This window comes from Anas acuta, chromosome 1 (genome assembly GCF_963932015.1).
Source record: "Anas acuta chromosome 1, bAnaAcu1.1, whole genome shotgun sequence".
Classification (NCBI taxonomy): domain Eukaryota; kingdom Metazoa; phylum Chordata; class Aves; order Anseriformes; family Anatidae; genus Anas; species Anas acuta.
Genome location: NC_088979.1, coordinates 73,854,562 through 73,875,741, shown reverse-complemented (window position 1 = coordinate 73,875,741; position 21,180 = coordinate 73,854,562). Strand labels below are relative to the sequence as shown.

General features: G+C 35.7%; 1 protein-coding gene across 9 annotated transcripts in view; it reads right to left on the bottom strand.

The window, feature by feature from the left end:
• Positions 1 to 21,180, bottom strand: part of STS (steroid sulfatase) — a 117,406-nt gene that overhangs the window by 30,611 nt on the left and 65,615 nt on the right. For all 9 annotated transcript variants that reach the window (XM_068682292.1, XM_068682283.1, XM_068682311.1 and 6 more), the window contains 3 exons: positions 20,310 to 20,447; positions 9,888 to 10,047; positions 6,489 to 6,610 (listed from right to left, as the gene is read on the bottom strand). In XM_068682292.1, the coding sequence (XP_068538393.1) occupies positions 6,489 to 6,610; positions 9,888 to 10,047; positions 20,310 to 20,447 (420 nt within the window). The remainder of the gene's footprint in view (positions 1 to 6,488; positions 6,611 to 9,887; positions 10,048 to 20,309; positions 20,448 to 21,180) is intronic.

The window sequence follows — 21,180 nt, the reverse complement described above, 5'->3', positions numbered from 1 at the left end:
AGTGTTAAGTATTCCTCTTACTCTCATTTATTCAGAAATCAGTCTTATTTCAATGCCATCTCATCACAAGATAGGCAATACCCATTGCAACCAGAACTTGTTTTAAAATAGTCTTTCTGAGCAATACATATCCAGTCTGAAAACTGCAATATATATATATGCACATATATATAGATATATAAACCTGTAACTGCTATAAGTAACTTTTTTTTAACCTGTAACTTTTCTATGCAAGTGATTAAACACATGACTAGGAATATTTCCTCACACCTAACTGAAGAAAAAGATATCTGTCATGAAATACAGTGGAAAATTGGATGCTGGAGGACATTGCAACAACTAGAAATCACAATAGCTATGAATTTTATAATAACATAAAAAGAATCCCTGAATGGTGAATTTGATTGAGCTATTTTCAGTAATTGTAGTAGATTCCAAAATAAAAGAAACTCAGAATGAACACAAATTGAAATGTATCTTGCTTTTTAAGTAAGGCAAAGTGGAAAATTTCTATTCTGAAGTCCAGAAAGCTATGCTCACAAGCTAGTTTGAGATGTGCCATTTAGGAACTTTTCTTTCAAAGGTAATGTTCTGACACATTTTCACCACTTGACCAATGGCTTTTAAAATTAATTGTTTTCCTCAAACTGAACAGCGGTGAAGATCCACCTCTGAACTGAGGTTACTGCACTTTCAAGAAGGTAATACAAGCTTCAAAATTCAGAGCCAAACCTTTACTTGCTAGTATCCCATATTAAACATTCTATTTCAGTAAAAATCTTTGGCTGAAATAACAGATAATAATGGATACCACCATTTAGTTTTATCTTATCAGATTATCAAAAAATGCTGAGTACTTATCCTCTGACAGCTTTAAGACCTTCCTGATGATTACTGGTACACCTCATGTTGACATTTGTGAATGGGTTATTTTGTCCTTTGTAGAAGACTCTAACCATATTTATTTCATAATTTATTTTGTATAGACAGACATTTTTAATGCGGATAATATTGGCCATTGTTGCCTCACTAGTTAATACAATTTTCTTTTTCTTCATGTAAACTGAAGTTTCTCAGTGAAATTCTACTGTCTTTAAAATATATTATGTTTGCACTAGTTTGATTCAATAGTCTACATGTTTCAAATGAACTTGCCATAATAAGTTTCCTTTTCTTTTGTTTACTGAATGACAGATTTAGAATATGGAAGCAAATAATTCCTAAATGGCAATTTTTAAATCACTTTCTAGTACAGAAGTTGTTTTAATTAACCTTACACAAATCACTAAACATTTTCATAAAAACAAAAACATATTACATTTTTCCCCTTTTCTTAGAATAAAAAGTTTCTACTGAATAATGAAATCCATTTTGAAATACAAAACGTAAAGTGCTGCTAGTACCGCCACTGTAGCATTTATCAGAAATATTATTGCATTTTTATTAGCATTACCAAAATACTGTGAATTTTATTATTTCTTTCTAATACAAACTAGTGCATTAGGTTTTTTAGCGTTTATTACGAAAGGTAACAATGTATTTCCTCCTTATCAAATGAAAATTTTGCCAACAATCAGAGGAGTATGAAAGATGCAATAGTTCCATTCAACTGTAGATTCACTCTCTATCTGATGAATTCTCTCCTTATAATTAAGTTGTCATAGCAATGCATTTTTAATAGTACTGATTCATATGCCACTAATGTTCTGGAGACAGAGCTCTTGATATTTTTTTACTTTTTTTTTTTAGTGTGCAGTTATGCTAAATTATAACTTTAGCAAGTACACAAGTACTAGTCTTCTTGCACAAACAGAAGAACACGTGATCAGAGTTAAATTAGGCCAAAGCATAATCTGACATGCACAACTAACAGAGTGCTACATAAAACTCTGGGTGGCTCAACTTACAGTCAAGGCGGAACCTACACCTGGTTTGTTTTAAATGTAAATGTTTAAACCTATTTAATCATCAGAGTAGGCAGAAAGAAGAGCTGATTTTATTTTATTTTATATTTTCACAGATGCTGCTTTTGTATATTAGTACTTGTATGCTACTCCAGGAAACCATGGAGAATATGCATTGATAATGGAAAATCACAGTACTTTGCTGACACTGTTTGAACATGTCTTCCACTCTGTATACATAACTGATCAATTAAATTGGTTTCAAAGGATACGAAATAACAGGAAGTCATCCTCCAAGAACTAGGACTATATGTCTTATTTGTTTCCAAGGCACTGACAGTAAGTGTCAGCATGCACGTGTCTATGAGAGAAATATGAATCATGAGCAACGAAAATTGCCTGATATTTCATTCCTTTTTTAATTCCGAATGTCAGGAAGAATGTACATTATTTTTCAGTATCAGGCAAAATGCAAGTGAATCAAAGAGAGATGAAGAAGAAAATGCTGTTAGTCTGTTTTCTGTGGCTGAGAGAGAAGGAGAGCAGAAGAAAGGGAGTTTTTTTTTTTCTTTTTCTGACATCTCTAGAAAGGATCAGGCTTAAATTTTGAGGTATTGGTTGAGAAGAGCATTATGTAGCACACATAATCTAATGCTTCTTCAAAGGACTGATGAAGGGGAATGAATGCTGTAACTGACTCAACTAACATGTTTTAATGAAGATGAGCATTGATTTGGTTATGAGGAATGCTTAGCTTCTAAACATACAGATGTAAAATATTCATTAATGGTTATCTGCTCACTTTGAAGTTTCTGACCTTCCCTGAGTGATGTGAGAAGCACACCTGCTTAGTCAGACTTTGGAAGTATGTTAGCAAGGGAAATGTGTGCAATACTATAAATTTCACCTACACCAAATTTGTCTGTTTCATAATGTATAGCCTAAGAGTCAAAAATTAAACCAAAACCTATTTTAAATTCTTCTAGTGAAGTACATAATGGAAATCTAACAATGTCAAAGATTAAAGGAACTGTAGAGTGATGGAGGCAACAAGGAACCAGTTGACTATGCAGAACATTTGCTCTCCTCTCACTTCCTAGTGAAGACAATTTTTCCTTAGGGTCACAGCTAAATCTACACTTTGAGTATCTAAGGAAAAAAAGTGAAATATACAAGCTGAGTCTGTCATATATACTAAGACTTCCTAGAAAAGAAATATAGCAAGAAATATAAGAATGTATGTCTTAATAGGTGCATATATGCAATATATGCACTTTTCCCATTTATTTAGAATGGATTGTGCTTTAGTTAATGAATAAATAATATTTTCCTTAGCAGTTGTAACCTTTCTTTCCTATGTTGCTGTTTTGTGCTTCAAAAAATACATCTTTAAAACTGATAGAAATTACACATTTGATGAAGAAGGGAACAGCAGTCTATAATGTAGTCAGATGATGATCACAGGGCCCGAGCACCTCTCCTATGAAGAAAGGTTGAGGGAACCGGGCTTGTTTAGCTTGGAGAAGAGAAGGCTCCAGGGAGACCTCATTACAGCCTTCCAGTACTTGAAGGGAACATATAAACAGGAGGGGGAATGCCTGTTTACTCGTGTTGGTAGTGATAGGACAAGGGGGAATGGTTTTAAACTAAGACAGGGGAGATTTAGGTTAGAATTTAGCAGAAAGTTTTTCACTCAGAGGGTGGTGAGGCACTGGAAAAGGTTGCCCAGAGAGGCTGTGGATGTCCCAAGCATTCAAGGCCAGGATGGATGTGGCTCTGGGCAGCCTGCTCTACTGGTTAGCAACCCTGCCCGGAACAGGGGGCTTGAAACTAGATGATCTTTAAGGTCCTTTTCAACCCAGGCCCTTCTATGATTCTGTGATCAGATAGTTGGGTACTTCTAACAAGGGCCCATCACCACATCAGTGCAGAAGACACAAAATATAGTTGGGGTTATTAATTACACATGATCACAGTGTTTTCTACTAAGCCTTTTCATAGACTTCAGACCTATTGAGAGGCAGAGCTGGTCAGCATTTGGGCCATATATACAGGCATATTCTATATGAGGAATGTTTTTACACAATTCCAAAGTAGCAGAATCAATATAGTTAACTATCTGGGGAATACAGATCAAAAACTCCACAAATCTTACCTGGCTTAAAAGACAATTTACACTGCACAGAATGTACAATGCACTGCACAATGATTCCTGATCATGTTCTCACAAATTTTCTGTTTCTTTCTTATATAAGGAATTGTCTTCAAGAGTATCCTTAATACCAAGAATCTGTTTCTGGTGGTCCTCTGTGAATTGAGTGCTATTGGTTTGACTGCAGTCATTGGCAACTATAAGATGAGATATTCTACAGACATTTCTGGATACTGGAAAATACACATGCTTAGGGATGAATGTGGTACTTATCGAGGCCATAAAGTATGTGAGGCATGGGATACATGTTATTTAGGAATGGTAATCAGATCTACCTAAACCTTGAAGCCTTATATCCTTGCAAGTAATCATACTAGCATTCTGAATTTAAGTGAAAATTGTTCACTTCTTCAGCCTGTCTTTAACGAAGGTGACCTCATCTACTTTTTTTGGATGTGTTCCTAAGTATAGGGAATGAACTGTTGCCATAGGATACTTCTAATTTAGTTCTTTGCTGCTTGGCAAAAGCTCTGCAATGGTTTGAATTAAATTATTGAAAAAATGGCTTCTCCAAGGAAACAAAACAAAACAAAAAAAGTGTATTGTATTTCTACTTTCTGTTTGTTTTCATATACTAAAATATAATATCATTTCATAGTAGCAGAAATAGTTCCTGTGAATGGACTCTGTGATTAGCTGTAAAGAGCTGTGGGGGGAGGCTAGAGGACAATAATACACTAACTAGTAATATAATACGCTTTGAACTTATCAGTTGCTTCATACAGAGCTGCTAAGATATCAGAAGAAAAACCAACCATACTCATTTTTCCACATGAGTACTTACAGCAATGCTGATGGTATCAGGTGCATAGAGCTGTAATGCAAGTGTATTTATCTCTATACAACAATAAAACACAGGAAAGAGATAAACAGGGGCAAAACTTTAGCTGACTGCAACAAATATATTTACAAATATGATTGTATTGTCTACGTGGAAAAGGTATTTCTGAAGATCTGATTCAACAAGACTGAAGCAGACACTGAGTACTCCCAGGGGACTCATACAAAAAAGAGCGGAGATGAATATTTAGCTGTTGCCTACTCTCACACTATACAGCAGGCTCACAAGGTGGCATTTCAAATACACTTCCATACAGAAATCAGCCCAGTGTTATGAAAATGTTATTGCCAGAGTCTGAATGGGCTTTAGTTTTTTTTCTTGCTCTAGAAGAAGAATAAAGGGAAAATCACAATGTACATTGTCGCCACACAGTAAATATAATAGACAAGTCCCTCATCATTGCTCCCCTTCTTTTCCCATTAAATTTCCCTTCAGTAAATAACCAAGTCAACCCTTTGCTCAGGATAGGGGTACTTCATTTTGCAATGGTGTTTTAGTGAGAAGAATATCTTCTTTGCCTGCCTGCAGCTTATCTCCTAACGAAGCAGAATAATTTCACCCAATCTCAGAAACAAAATGATCTGGTAACTGACTGTTATAAGTAATATTTTAATTTCTCCTAGTTAAAAGGCTAAAGCAGAGAGTGAGCCTGCAGATGACCAAAAAGACCTTTGCAAATTAAGTATTAAGTCCTTTCCCGAAGTATTTAAAGCCAGAAATGCTACATCAAAAGCTTGTTTCAAATCATCATTTTTAAACTGTAACATATGTCAATGCTTTGAATGTCAGCTGACATGTTCAACTTCATTCATCCCAGAGATTTTTATGGAAAGGGAAATATTTGATTAATGTGGAAGTTACTACCAGAAGCAGTAGGCTGTTGGTTAAAAATGAACAGATCAGTGGGCAATACTTTCTTCTTTAGACTACCAATTGAATTTATTCAGTTAAAAAAAAGTCTGAAAAGGTCTCCTATATTACTGAATAATCTCTGGTATAATTTTGACTTTGACTAGTCTATTCTAATGATAGTATATACTATCTGATATCTCTGATATGATAGTATATACTATCAGAATGATAGTTCTGTACATTGCTATCTCAATAATAAAAATAGACAGGTTGGTGTCATACATGCGCTGTTACTCAACAAACCATGCTGTTACCCGTACATTTTTAGGAAGGTATAACAGTTAACATTGACTACTTCATTCCGTAAAACAGACTGTCTTTCAGGTAATTTTTTAAAAAATAGCTCAGATACTATAGATATCTCTGTTGTCTTGATATGTAACATTAATGCATAGCAACAAATTAATGTCAAACAGTAAAATGGCTCCGTGAATAGGTGTGTTCTGGAAAAAGTGAAACAGAAGGAAAATGGAGAGATGTTTTAAACAACTTATTTGTTACTATAGTACAAGTTAGTTTTTGTTTGTTTGTTTGTTTGTTTGTTTGTTTTCTGATTCTTTTCAAGCTGCAATAAAAATTATATAAAATAGTTAAAGTTTGAACACACAAGTTTACTTACTGTTTCCTGGATGCCAGCGTACTGCATTTAAATATGCATTACAGTAATGGAAGAGAAATTCATGCTTGGATCGGGTAACTTTTCCTTGAAGTAAGGGCATCAGATCATGTCCATCAATAATTCTGAGTAAGAAAGCATTTCTAAGTCAGAATAACCAAAACTTCCCTTTCTAAAAAATATAACTCTGCATTTCCACTTCTTAAAACAATAAATCTGAATCTTATGATCTGAATGGTCACTTCCAGCTGATCAATTTGGAAAAAAACTGTTCAGGTGCTCTTCCCCTTTGGTTTCTATATTATTTAAGGAAACATTAATTTTATATTTTGCCATTAGGAGTGGTTGCTTCCTCATCCCACTTTTCTCTTTTCTTGCTGAGAATGTAATCAGACATATGTGAGTAAATTGCTAGAACCCAGTCCTCCAGGTATAAATGCATATACCTGCTCAAGCTGCTTGGAAGCAGTCTGGCTGAAGTAACTCTAAGATCAGAAAAATCTCCGCTGTGCTGTGTTTGCATCCCCAGAAGTAATGGGAAGAACTCTGTCTAATAAATTATGCATGCTAGAATTTAACACAGAACTAGTAATTTTAAAGTTGAAAACGAACTATGTTTAAATATGTGTTTATCAACTACACACACATGCATACATATATATATATAAATTCTCTATCTGCTGCTGGACAATTTTGATGATGTTTTGAAGGAGTAAGTCAATTTACATTGAAATGGTGTTATATAATAAGCAAGTCATTTAAATGTTTCCATATACGAAGCCATCAAATAGCTGGAATCAGTTGATAGGGGACAAATCACAATCTGCATTTTTGACATGGTGTGAATTACAAGTTTTACAAAAAGTTTTATAGGATGCTAATTTCTGCTGGTATACAGATCATCAGGTAATTGTTTTTTTTTTTTTTAAGTATTTTGAGCAACATCTTGTAAAAACGTTTTTGAAACTTTTAAACCCCTAAGTGTCTATTTATCAATTTTCATTACCATGTAAAACCTGTTTCACATTAGCGTAATTACTACGAGATAGTATTAGGAAACAAGACTGTTATTTGTAAAGCGGTGTTGTCCAACTCTGTTTTCTGGATGCATCCCTGGTTGTGGGGTCTGTTGAATGAGGATCTTTCTCACTTTCATTCTGTCATGTTTTCTTTCCTGATTTTTGCCCCTGCAAGCTTGGTCATCATCAAGCTGAGTGTAGGATGTCTGTATGTCTATTGCATACATTCTGTTCTACAGACTTGTGATGGGGAAAAGGTTGTCTCCAGTAATATGTCAACAGTACTCTCATATAGCCTTATCTACTTGTTTTAGGGCTATACCTAAGCCTTTTCTTTCTGATGACCTATCTTTCTTCTTTTACAAGGAGCACCTCCTCCATCCCCCTTTAACTTGCTCCCTACCAGTGTCTGAATCCTAGCTGGAGTAATTTCTAATGTTTTTCAGGAAAAATACACTGAAGGAATAGGATGGTCCCACTGTCAAGCACTGGAATGGGCTGCCTTGCGCAGTCCTCATCCCTGTGGGTATTTAGGAGATGCGTGGCACTGAGGGATGTGGTGTAGAGATGGGACTAGAAAGTCCAGGCTGATAGCTGGACTAGATGATCTTGAAGGTCTTTGCCAACCTAGACAATTCTATATATGTAGGTATGTATTCTGTGTATGATTCAAACTAGTCTACAGCATCTTACTCAGACCTACCATGCAACAATAATTATGGCATATAGTCTACACAGAAGAAGAATCAGTGAGGAGAAACTTGAAAGTGGAAGTTACACAAATATATTGAGATTTCTAGCAAAGAGATGAAAATAAAACATCAGTGCTTAGTCTTCACTCAAGGAATATGAAAATGAAGTGCATAAGATCTGCCCTCAGTAAGAATAGTTTGAACTGCTTAGATTCAACAGAGTTACTGCTTGTAGGGGATGTCTCAGTGCAAGACTAGTTTCTCATGCCTTACACCACATGTCCTGCCCCGCCATTTCCTGCAGAATCTCCATGAATCATCATTAGCAGAGTGTCTCTGCTCACCACTGGTCTTCTCCATATGGATTCTGGATTCTTTGTACTCAAAAGCTGTTTGTGCGTGGCAGATGTGTACAAAGAGTAAGTGTAGCAGTGGGTTTCTCCACATATTGGACTGGGATGGCAACAGAGTTTAGGTGGAGGCATCTTGCTGATGAGATTGTGTATCTCTTGAACGAGATAAAACATTGGGATGTGCAAATGTCAGTAAAACTTATTAATTTTATAAGCTTGGTGTTTTTTTTGTTTTTGTTTTTGTTTTTTCCATCAGGCTGCTAACCTCTGTAATAGATTATTTTCACTCATTTAGTAGAGAACAATAAATTGTAAGAAAAGGGTAGCTTTTTGATTTGTTTTGTTACACTAAGCAGGCCAAGGTTTAACTCATAAAAAATAATTTACACTTGCAGGTCTTTTTTCTACCATCTTCATTCATACAAAACGGAGCCTTTTCTGGTAAATTCATTTTGCTTTTAGTAAATAATTCTAGGCTGTGACTTGATGGTATGTTGCTTTTGGTGGTATTCTCTCACTCTGTAGTTGCCGGATGCTTGTTCCCTTCCATGCAGGATTATCACATCAGATGACGTAACTGTTTGCATGACCATGCTCTGAACTAGCCGCAGAGCTGATCTTTACAAATGATATCAGAAAAAATAAAAAACAGAAACTGTTAACAGAGAAAGTAAGGGTTAGTAATGTGTGCTTGATACTGAGTTCAGCCTCAGTTAATACCTAGCTGGTTATGAAATGGCAGGTTTCAAGCATTTTTTAATTTTTATTTTTATTTTTATTTTTATTTTTGCGTTTATTTACAGTAAAGAACTGATAAAGAACTGCCGAAGAATGACAGTGTAAATGTATGTCTTAATTGCTGTTCACATTGCCAATGGCTGACCCCCTCTCTGGTGCCCAGCTTTATGATTTTTTGTTGTTGTTTTTTCTGTCTTCTAGTTACACAATTCCCTTTAACTTCAACATTTTTGGTAAGGCTAAGTGATGTGAGAAAGTATAGAGTAAGGACTGATGAACAGGAACAGTAAGGAGAAGGGACTTCAAGTTTTCATTTAAGATGAACAAAACAAGCCCACTAAATGAACTGGGATAAAATAGCACAAAAAAGCTGTTCTGCTGGCCAAACTGCTTTTACATACAATGTTTACATACAATGTTACAATGCTTTTTGTAAAGCATATCAGAATGCCAACATGAAATGTAATTACAAAAAAAAAAAAAAAGGTACTTAAAATCTAGTTTTTCTTTTTATTCTTACTTCTGTCCTAACAGTTATCACCAGAATGTACAAAATGCACATGAGATTTTCTATAGAACAGAGGTAAGTTCAGAGCATACCTGTCATAGGGTAACTGTGCCCCAGCAAGTTTGACAATGGTAGGAAATATATCCATGTTACTTGTTGGCTCGTCCATATAGGTACCAGCTGGTATCACTCCAGGCCAACGGAGAAGCCCAGGCACACGAATACCTCCTTCCCAGTTTGTTGATTTTCCACCTGAACGTGTTGTTTGATAAGAGAATGATTTCTTCTTAGTAAAAACAAAACAAAACAAACAACAACGAAAACGCACACACACACAAAAAGGCACAGAAAAAAACTGCAAGATACAATTTTCAATTAATAAACATGCTATCTAGCTAGAAGCTTTTGATTAAAAGTACATTTTTAAAATGTGCTAGATTTACTGACCTATATTTTCTACCTACAACTATTATCTTTATTATAGTAAACTTACTAATATACATTAGACAGAGTTTATAAATATGTTTAATTTAAAAACAAAATTAAACATTAGTTGTAAAAGATAAAAAGGCATCTTGCAGGAATTCTTGTAGACAATTTGGTCTAGATCATGTGTCACAGATACATGCAGATGCAACTAAAAATAAGAACCAAAAATAAATTGAGGTATGACTAGAGCTCTGAGGGATAAACCCAGAAAAATTATATTTCATTAAAAATGGTGCTTAGAAACTTTACATAGAAGAAAGTACTAATTTAACTATGTTACTGAATTCTCTAATTAAATGCACTAGTTAGAAATTTGTTATAATTACGGTAGTTCTCAGGATGCTGTGAGAACCTTTTCTACCTCTAAACCGACTAAACATCAACTGCATTATCGACTAATCGTAACATTACTTTGCAGACCTTTCCTTTGCTTCTACACTATCCAACACCACCGACTGAGTCATCCAGACATCTTTGGAGAAGGGCAACGTGTTTATTCTGTGACGATATCTATGCTGTTATTTAATTGTCACAACTCTATGAAAAGTTATCACAAGTAGAATTACAGAGTCATAGCATGGTTTGAGTTGGAAGGGACATTAAAGCCCACCTAGTTCCAATCCCGTTGCCATGAGCAGGTACACATCCCACTAAACCAGGTTGCTTAAAGCCCCATCCAAACTGGTCTTAAACACTTCTAGGGTTGGGTATTCTGTGAAACCTGTTCATCTTTAAAATGAATTAAACTTTGAAAAAAAATATTTCTAGAGAATGGATGGGTTTGGAATGTGGTTAAGCATGGTCTGGGCACAGCACTTTTATCTAAATTGAGGCTGTTTTATACAATAATAGAAATATCTGAAAGCACTGGAATACGCATTCCACTCACAGAATCCAGTAGCAATTTATAGTTCAAATATTATGAGCCTGTATTTCCTGTGTCTCACATTTCAAGTAAAAATAAATAAATATATAAATGAAAGAACACAGTGAAGTACTTGAATAGTTGTCTCCTCAGCCTCTTAGACTTTCTATGCACCACATGGATTTTAATACCTTTAGTATCAAGCCCAGGTCTTTCCATACATGCTATTTTGGCTTCTCCATGAACTTTTCTATTTCTGCTTTGGGGGATTCAAAATCTACCTTTTTTTCCCTACAAGTTTTTCACTGTCCATAAATAGGATAGGTGGCTACTTCAAGTGAGAAAGCTACCTTTTGCATAGCTCTTTACTTATCTATATATAGTCTCGTGGCTGAAAAGTTTCACATTACTGCACACTTTTTTTCCATGGGTTTTATTGGAATTTGTAATATTGAATAGGTAGGAACACATAATTAACTATCTAGTCTGACATTAGAAAATTTAAACTTTCTAATATACATTACTTCAAACAACAATCTTTGCTTAAGCTGTTTTTGGGAAACAGCACAAGTTCAGACCTCAACATGACTATCCATCTTTCAGAGTAGCCTTAAATATTGACTCCTGTTATTGCATCAAATGCAATTCCATTTTCACCATAAAGCAGATGGACACCAATTCTAAAAGTTATAAATGAGATGCAATGATTATTTTGGTTTAAATTATTGCAAATATCTGATTTACAAAATAAAAATCTAAAGATAATATAGATTTATGTTTATACGGGTGTTACTTGGTGATGTTTAAAATCTCTACCACCTAGCAGCACGAAGTGGTCACCCAACATTATACCAACTGTGTGTTAATAGTGTTAGTTTAAAAACCAGACAGCTGTCAAGAGACTGTGTACATCTTCTGTATAAAAGATATCTCTGCCTATCTATGTACAACAGTCATTAGCACTTAAAAATTTAGGTGTGGATTATACCCAGTAGGAAAGTGTCAAGGTTAATATTCCAAATGAGTTATGAATCACAGAAAATGATGCTGAGCTTGAATAATTAAGTCTGAATATCAGTCCAGGAAAAGCATAAGGATATAAAATTATATTAAAAAGATTAATTTACTAAAAAGATCAATATCCTTTTCACTGAAAAATCATCCCAGGAAGATGGTGTAGTTTATGAGTAGGATCCTTGTTCTGTGTAAACATTGCAACAGCTTGTTGGCCAGACAATATGGACAGGTAGAAAACTCTGGGAGCTGATCTACCACTATAGGTCACTTTCAGTGGTGAATTCCTCTTATTTCCTTACATCTGGTCTGAAACTAGAAACAGCACTGTGTAGATTAGATTGTTTAAATAAATTCTCGTTACTGTTGCTTTGATCTCTGTCTTGTGTAATCTGAAACAATTTCAGAGTAAGTGTTGAATCCCTTTTCCACACACGCTGCAACTTTTAAACCCTAGATATTGAATCACTTTCAGAGTTCCTAAGTTCATAGTACAATTTTCCTGAATCATTACAGAACAGTGACAGAAAACTTCCACATTACCCAAGCACAAAGGGACCACTACTATCCTGCTGTGAGATACAAAAAGCAAAATGGACTCTACAGCAGGGCCATCTCCTTGTTTATTTCTATGAAGAAGTGACTGTTGTTTTCCTTTCAAAAGACTAACTGGAGCATAATTTTTTGGTATTTCTGGAGGAGACAGCAGGAAGTTAGAGGAATAGCAGGAAGATAGAGGAATAGCAGGGAACTAGGGCAGAAATGACAGATCACAGAGGAAGACTGTCTTCTATTATGCTATGTCCACATGGTTTGCATTTTTATTAGAACTGTATTTAGTGACATTACTAGAGCTGATTAATCCCATGAAATGAGTATGAACAATTTGACATGCATTGTCATTAAAACTCTCACTGTTAAACATTGTTCAAGATAGCTGCATTTTTTTTCTTAAATCAAGGTTTCACACTAATGCTTGAAACATGAAGCAAACATCCAAACAGATAAAATATTAGAAAAAAAATATCCACAGAAGGTCATTATGTAATAAAAAACCTCTTGATATTTCAAAATCTGACTCATTAGTTTTGTATTTTGATTGGTGTCAACAACACTGAAACAGAGAAAAAGCAGTAATTTAGTAGTCTGTGTGCCTGGCAAACTCTAAGCAGAGTAGTTGTGTTTTATTTTTGATCCCTTAAGTTCTTTTAAAATTGTTTTTAAAACAGCATAAAGCTCCCCATGCTTAGCTATCTGTGCTTTCTGAATAGTTGCACCCTTCAGTGTTACATTGAAAACAGCCTGTGTTCACCTTCTCATGGAACCTGCAGGAGTAGACTAAGTACAGACATAAACAGTGTGACCAGCAGGGCTAGGGAGGTGATCGTCCCCCTGTACTCGGCTCTGGTGAGGCCGCACCTCGAGTACTGTGTTCAGTTTTGGGCCCCTCGCTACAAGAAGGACATCGAGGTGCTTGAGCGGGTCCAGAGAAGGGCGACGAAGCTGGTGAGGGGCCTGGAGAACAAGTCCTACGAGGAGCGGCTGAGGGAGCTGGGCTTGTTCAGCCTGGAGAAGAGGAGGCTCAGGGGCGACCTTATCGCTCTCTACAGATACCTTAAAGGAGGCTGTAAGAGGTGGGGGTTGGCCTGTTCTCCCACGTGCCTGGTGACAGGATGAGGGGGAATGGGCTAAAGTTGCGCCAAGGGAGTTTTAGGTTAGATGTTAGGAAGAACTTCTTTACTGAAAGGGGTGTTAGACACTGGAACAGGCTGCCCAGGGAGGTGGTGGAGTCACCGTCCCTGGAAGTCTTCAAAAGACGTTTAGATGTAGAGCTTAGGGATATGGTTTAGTGGGGACTGTTAGTGTTAGGTCAGAGGTTGGACTCGATGATCTTGAGGTCTCTTCCAACCTAGAAATTCTGTGATTCTGTGATTCTGTGATAACTCTCCACAGTCATCCAAAACACGATCTCAGATTTCCATTTTAACCTCATTTAAAATCTTAGCTATATTTTTTTTTTCCCTTCTGTGGTTTAAATTGACTGCTATCTAACTCTGGGAATAGAGCTTGTACAAAAGATGATATATAAAGGAAAATTCTGTGGTATAACACTACTAGTATTTTAAATTATAAACAATGAAAACAATTTAAAATATCTTCTTTAGATCACTTTTATTTTCATTATAAGCATTATAAGATTATAAGCATACTACCCTTTCCTTCCTTCTTATTTTCTTATAAAAACAAAACCTTCTAAACCTATTTATTCTCTTGAATGAATGAAAAATACAAGGAAATTAATTGCCTGTAAATATTGACAATCAAAGCTGGTTATTATTGCTTACCTTACAAAACTACCAAACAGTAATTTGTTTTTAATGGCAAGCCCACTCATTATTATATTGTTTTTCAATTATTTCTGTATACTTTGGTTAATTTTCAACCTGAAGTATTCTCATGCAGCTGAAACTAATACACACAGCCCATGTGGACATACTATCATTTCAATCTTTATTCTAAATAAATGAACTTCTTTCTCGGGATGTTTTCTGTTTCAGTCAAAATTACAAGATGGCTGCATTATTTAAAAAATATGGATCACTTCAAAAATATAAAAATGCAGTACATTGGAAGCAAAGGTCAATGCCTGCATTCGTTAAAGTCAAAAGTGAAACTAATATTGCTAAATATGCATTAGCATAGTTCCTGAGGCCAAAGTAAGGGTCAGTTTTATTTCTCTGTGAATTACAGAAAGGAAAAGATTTACTAGTAACTTCAAGAAACATTGGTGAATGAGCTGGCTACTGTAGCGTATGAAATTGTACACATTTCAATAAAATATTAGAGAATGTATTCCTCTGGCCTTTGTTTAGCTCTCACAGATCTGTAATAGTAGTAATTTTTAAAAGTTAGGGACTAAGGTCTAAGAAACATTGTTTCTGTCAGGCATCATGTACCATGTATCATCATAGAAGCTTCCAAAAGAAATAATATTGCTAAAGGACCTATTGTCCAACAGGTTCACAGAAAATAATATATTTCCAACAGATCTAAACTGATCATTTAAAACTATTGAGTACCTAGGAAAAAAGTATATTATCATGTGTGCACCCAAGAGTCCTTCTGGAGTTCAGGCAAGAAGATACAGAGCAGCTGGGAAGAAACTTTCTAAAATAGCCATTACTTTTGCTATAGAGGCTATATCTACATTTAAACCTTTGAAGCACTTTCAGGAAAAGTTTCTGGAATATTAATCATGGGTTAGGAGAGGAAAGGTTGTCATGAATCAAATTCAGGAGAAAAGATAATGGACTTCACACCAAGAGAAAACAAGATCCAAGTTCAAATTCTGTATAAAAATGTTCAGTGTAACGGACATTAGAGAAAAAATAACTGGACTAGAGTCTATGTTCTTAGCTATTCATAACATAAACTTAATTTTTATACTTCAGAAAAAAAGGATGTATGCAAAGACTAAAGTTTAAAGCACATCTGTAATCAATAAGGTAAAAAGACAACGGATAGGAAATAGAATGAAGTTGATAACAGTATATAACTGGAAAGCGATATTCATGGCAAACACTGAAAGGCAAAAACTGGTCAAGCTATTTTAAGAAATTTTATTGCCAAATAGAAATATTTCATATAAGAAAATGAAGAATAAGACTGATGAGAAACTGACCAGACAATTACTTTATGAATGTGCATAAGGTGAAATGTGAATGTGAATAAGGTGAAAGAGGGACAACAAAAATATAGAAAACAAAGGTAAGATAAGGAAGACATAAATAAGTTATTCCTCCTTTAAGAAAGAGGAAATAGTATAAAACTTCAAGGATATGTTCAATGAAATCTGCAACTAGTGAAAGTACTGTCTTCTATACTATAAATTTACTTTCTGAAGAATTTGGGCTGAGAATTTAGAACAACTCAAATGGACCTTCATATTTATATGGTGAAAAATTATGCTAAATGCATAATGCTAAAAGCCTTTGTGGAAAGTAAATTGCCAAAATTTTTGTCTTAAACCAAGGTCATCCTACAGATTAGGAGATTTTCTTAGGGATCTTCTTTATTCACCACAGCTCCTGAATCTTCCTCTGAAGGTTCTGATCTTGACTGTCAGAAAAAGGAAACTGGAAAGAGGGGACTGTTTTAATCCATCACTTCTGCATATGCATGTCTTCTAAGAAAAGGAAAAAACAGACTATATATTGACAGCAATTTGTTAAACACAATATTAGCTTTGGTTTCTGATTTCAAGGGATATCCAAATTTATGGTGACTGTTCCACAGTCAGAATCCAGACTAATAAAGCTCTCAATGTCTCCTGTTTTGGCATTCAGTCTTGCAGTGCAAGCCTAACTCTCCAAACTCCTCTTAAATTTTGTTATTGGTACTGATTTGGCTGGATATCAAGACAAATTAGTGAGTACAAATTGTGGAGAGCTGTAGAGAGCTTTTGATTTAGGGCAGAACCAATTATTGCTGAGTATACTGCTCCAGCTCTGACAAGAGTGTTAAGTGGCTTGATTCATATTCACATTCATAAAGAACTCATATACAAAAAGGTAAGTGACTCAGATTGTCTAGCAGACAGGAAGAAAGGACATGCATGTCTCCCAGTTTTGCAGACGAAGCAAATTCCTAGTGCATGTATACATGAGCACAACTAACATAAATATTGCCCTTTCGTTTTTTTTTTTTTTAGGTATATTGTTACATCAGGGCCTGAGGTTTATGGACTTCACAGGTCTGATATTTATTAAATCCACCAGAGATGTACAGAGCTTTAACACACCTCACTGTATAGACTATTAATATGAATAAAACCTTATGTACAAAAATTACTAATTATGCGGTCAATTTATCATTTTCACTTCTGTTCTTTTGCAAATGATGCTTAATATACATGTTAAATTGAGGACTGGTACAGAGATGGAGAGAGTGGAAAATAAAACAAGATTAATTGTATTTTAAAACTGTAAATGTATATTCAGTTAATTGCACAGGTCTGTTAATTTATTTTTATTTTGTTAAAAATGTCTCAATAATTATTTTTTCGTATATAGTGATTATTTTCTTCCCCATCATTTATTACAGTACTTGCTAGCATAGCATAAGAGGCAACTGTAAACCACACTACAATTCATTTAAAAAATAAAAAGCTCTACCATTCCCCAGGTAACCCTATCAATCAGATTTTTATTAATTCAGGTAAGATCTATTTCAAATTGCTCCCCACTCTGTAAGTATGAACACAAAATTTTGCAAAGCTTAATAGAAAAGACTCTATTCAATCAAAATGTTCCTCAGGAAGGCATATTCCCCAGTGTATTTGTGTTCTTTCTTCCTCCTTGTCATTTATCCTATGTCTTATGTCTGGCATCCTGGAAGGCAAATATTTTTTAGAGCTTCTAAAACACCTCAGGCTGTGCCTACAGCTACAGATATGTAACCATATGGTTCCTTAATTACTTAAAGCACTATGTAAGGCCTAAGTGCTAATGTTTAAGACAGATTTCATTCTGGTGTTAGCCCAAGGGGACCCATCTGATAGTCCGTAACCTCATGACTTTGGCATTACTTGTGTTGCTTGGGCAGCAATTCCTTTGTAGCTCTCTTAAATCTAAGGGTCATTTCTCAGAAAGATACCTGCTGACTAAAAGCAGTGGAGTCTTCTCACTTAAAAACCTCACTGTATTGTTATTGCTTACAGTGTATGTCTTTGTTTCTTCCTTGCAGACAATACAAAACTGATTCACCCAGAGAGGCTCATGCAGCTATTCAGAGGGACCATAACAGGCTGGAGAAATAGGCTGACAGGAACCTCATGAAGTTCAGGAAAGGTACACATCAAGTCTGCATCTGTGGAGGAATAACCTCTTGCACCACAACAGGCTGGGGACTGACTGTCTGGAAAGCATCTTTGCCGAGAAAGACCTTGGGGTTTTGGTGTATGACTACCTGAACATGAGCCAGCAATATGCCCTTGTGGCAAAGAATGCCAACATCTGTGTCTGCCTTAGGAAGAACATTGCCAGCAGATCGATCTTTCCCTTCTGCTCCACTCTGGTGAGATGCACCTGGAGTGCTCAGTCCAGGGCAGGGCTCACCAGTATGAAAGAGACATGGACATGGAGTGAGTTTAAAGGTGGGCCATGAAAATGGCTAGATGGTTTCCATATGCAACATGCAAGAAGGGGCTGAGAGAGCTGGGTCTGCTCAGGCTGAAGAAAAGAAGGCTCAGGAGGGATCTCATCCATGTATATTACATGAATTTACCTGAGTAAAGATGAAGAAGCCACGTTCTTTTTATTGGTGCCCGGCGACAGGACAAGAAGCAATGGGCACAGACTGAAACAAAGGCAATTTCATTTAAAGCATAAGAAAAAGAATTTTTATGGTGAGGCTGCTCTGGTATTTACTGGAGCAAGTTGCCCAGAGAGGCTGTGGAAGCTTCATCACTGAAGATTTTCAAACCTTGACTCCTTGACTGGACAGAGCCCTGAGCAACCTTCTCCAGCTGACCCTCCTCTGCAGGAGGTAAGACTAGAAACTCTGAGAGGTGCCTTCTAGTCTCAACTATTCTGTGACTTAAGTCACAACTTTAGTTCTGCAATACCTTTTTTTTAAGTAACACCTAAAGGCAATTTGCTTTTCTCCTCACAATTAAAAGTGGCAAGGTTGGCAAGTCAGTTTACAAAAACTGCTGGGTTTCTTTGGTCTTGTCCTCTGAAATATGAAGGGAAAACAAATTAAACAGACATTTCCCAGTGAAAGCATAAAGGGAACTTTACCTCTGGTACAAGGACAGAATATTCACTGCATTTCATTAAAAATAACAAAACTAAGCATTTCTTTCATATTTCAATGAGATCAAAGATTATTAAAACCATTTTAATGTTCAATTTCTTAATGCTATGTGTCCACAAACTGCACACTGGAAAATACTGTTTTCTTTACTTTGTCAAAGGTAATCCTTTATTTCATATTTAACAATGTTGTCAATCTGTCTTTGATTATGAGCAGTCCCTGACTGAAAGTTATAACTAGTCCCTGTCTGAAAGTCACCATGTTACCAAACAATTACCATCACTGCACCCTTCTTTCTCTAGTCTTGTTGTCTATTCTTGTTCTGCCTGTCTCAAAAACACATTGCTGACAATAATTCTGTTCATCTCCATGCTAGGACCACATTCTCAAAAGTGTCTAGTTGTATATTACATTCCTGCTGACCAAAGGTCAGGGATATCAGAATGGACAAAATGAGGAAGGCTATTTGCTAAGCTAGAATTTTTCTTTCTACATGATCACTATATTGCAATAAACAGTATCTTTCAGTATTGTTGGGTGATATCACAGGGAGAAAGTGTATTGCAGACTTTAAACACATTTTAGTCCTTCAATGAACAAACAGAATTTGGAGTATTAATTTTCTTGAGACTAAAAGAATATAACTCTCCTTCTAACAGAAGTCTCTCTGTTTTCAAATCAGTCCAACTCAATAGTATGCATTATTTTCAAAACTCTGATCATTAATTCAGAATTTGTTTCTTGAAATCTTATCCTTCTCTGGATGTTGTGGAACTTGCCCAACCCAAACTAAATCCAACTACCCATTATTCTTTTCTAATTTAACTCTCTTTTTCTACATTTTCTGTAATGAACACAATTCTGGTTCTCCCATCTTCTCTATAACCTCTGTGTGATCTCACTTACCCTGTTGCATTTAGCCTACATTTAAGATTCGTGATGGCTCACATGGCTCACAAACCCCAGCTTTTTTTTTTTTTTTCTCCATTCCATTCTACTCTCCAGCCTCTAGCCATGACAGTATAATACTATGAACTAACATCTTTCCAAAGTTGAATTTCTGGCCAGTTCAAGGGTATATTTTATAGTGTTAAAACTCAGAGCTCTGCTTAAGCATGTATTCTGGTTGAGCTGATGTATTTGACAAGTAAGCCCCTTATTTTTGATGCCTATGTTTGGATTTAGTATGACAGCTATGAGCAGTTTTTTATTATTTAAAAATTGAATTTTGAACTTTTTGACCCTAGAGTATATTGCAGTTTTGGAACAAAACCAAGGAAATATTTTCTGAAACAGTTTAAAAAAAAAAAATAAATCAGAGAAAGTTCACCTTTATATATTCCATTGTAACCTCCATGGACTTCTCCAGAACTTGAGATTTCTTCAATGTGAGCCCCTTGGTCAGATGAAAAGTATATAAGAGTTTTATTTCTCAGATTATATTTTTCCAGCACATTCAGAATCTGCCCTATAAGCAAACAAACAAACATATTTAATGTCTTTGGGAAGCTTTTTTCATTAACTTTGGCAAGTACAAACATTTTTGTCTTTGTGCTTTTTTAAGATCGTTACCATCAAAACATTATTATACATAGCAATTGGCAACATGCAGTATACAGTAGGGGTCAATTACACAAGGCCCATTGCAGTCAAGACTATGGTTTGATTGCAGCAGGGATTCTTGAAGTATAAAATGAGAGGATTTGTGCACATCAGAAAAAAAAAAAGGGCTGATCCACAGAGAGCCAGTGACCTTTGGAAGGAGTTGCTCTCAATCAAGGAAACCCCACAGCAAGAAGATTCAAACCACCGAGGATATCTGAAAGAGTCTCAGCATGCAGAACAGAGCTAACCATTTTGGGGTAAAGCTGTGCTGCCTAGCAACCTATAGAGGCAGCATGGCAAAAATCTCAGTGTGAATGCTAGAATAAGACATTCCAAAAACAAACAAACAAAAAAAAAAACAAGTTAGTGTATGGAATGCCTCTGCTGGTGACATGGTTTAATTAGCTACACTACCAATTAGTCATTAATGTGTTGTCACACAAGAGTAGACATCAACTAAACTCATAATGTACAAGGTAATAAACACACAGACGTGCACATATTTAAAAGAAGAATCCAATCCATGGGTGTGTTCTGAAACTCCAAGGCACCATGGGCTCACATTTCATTTACACAAAGGGCTCCTTACACTACCT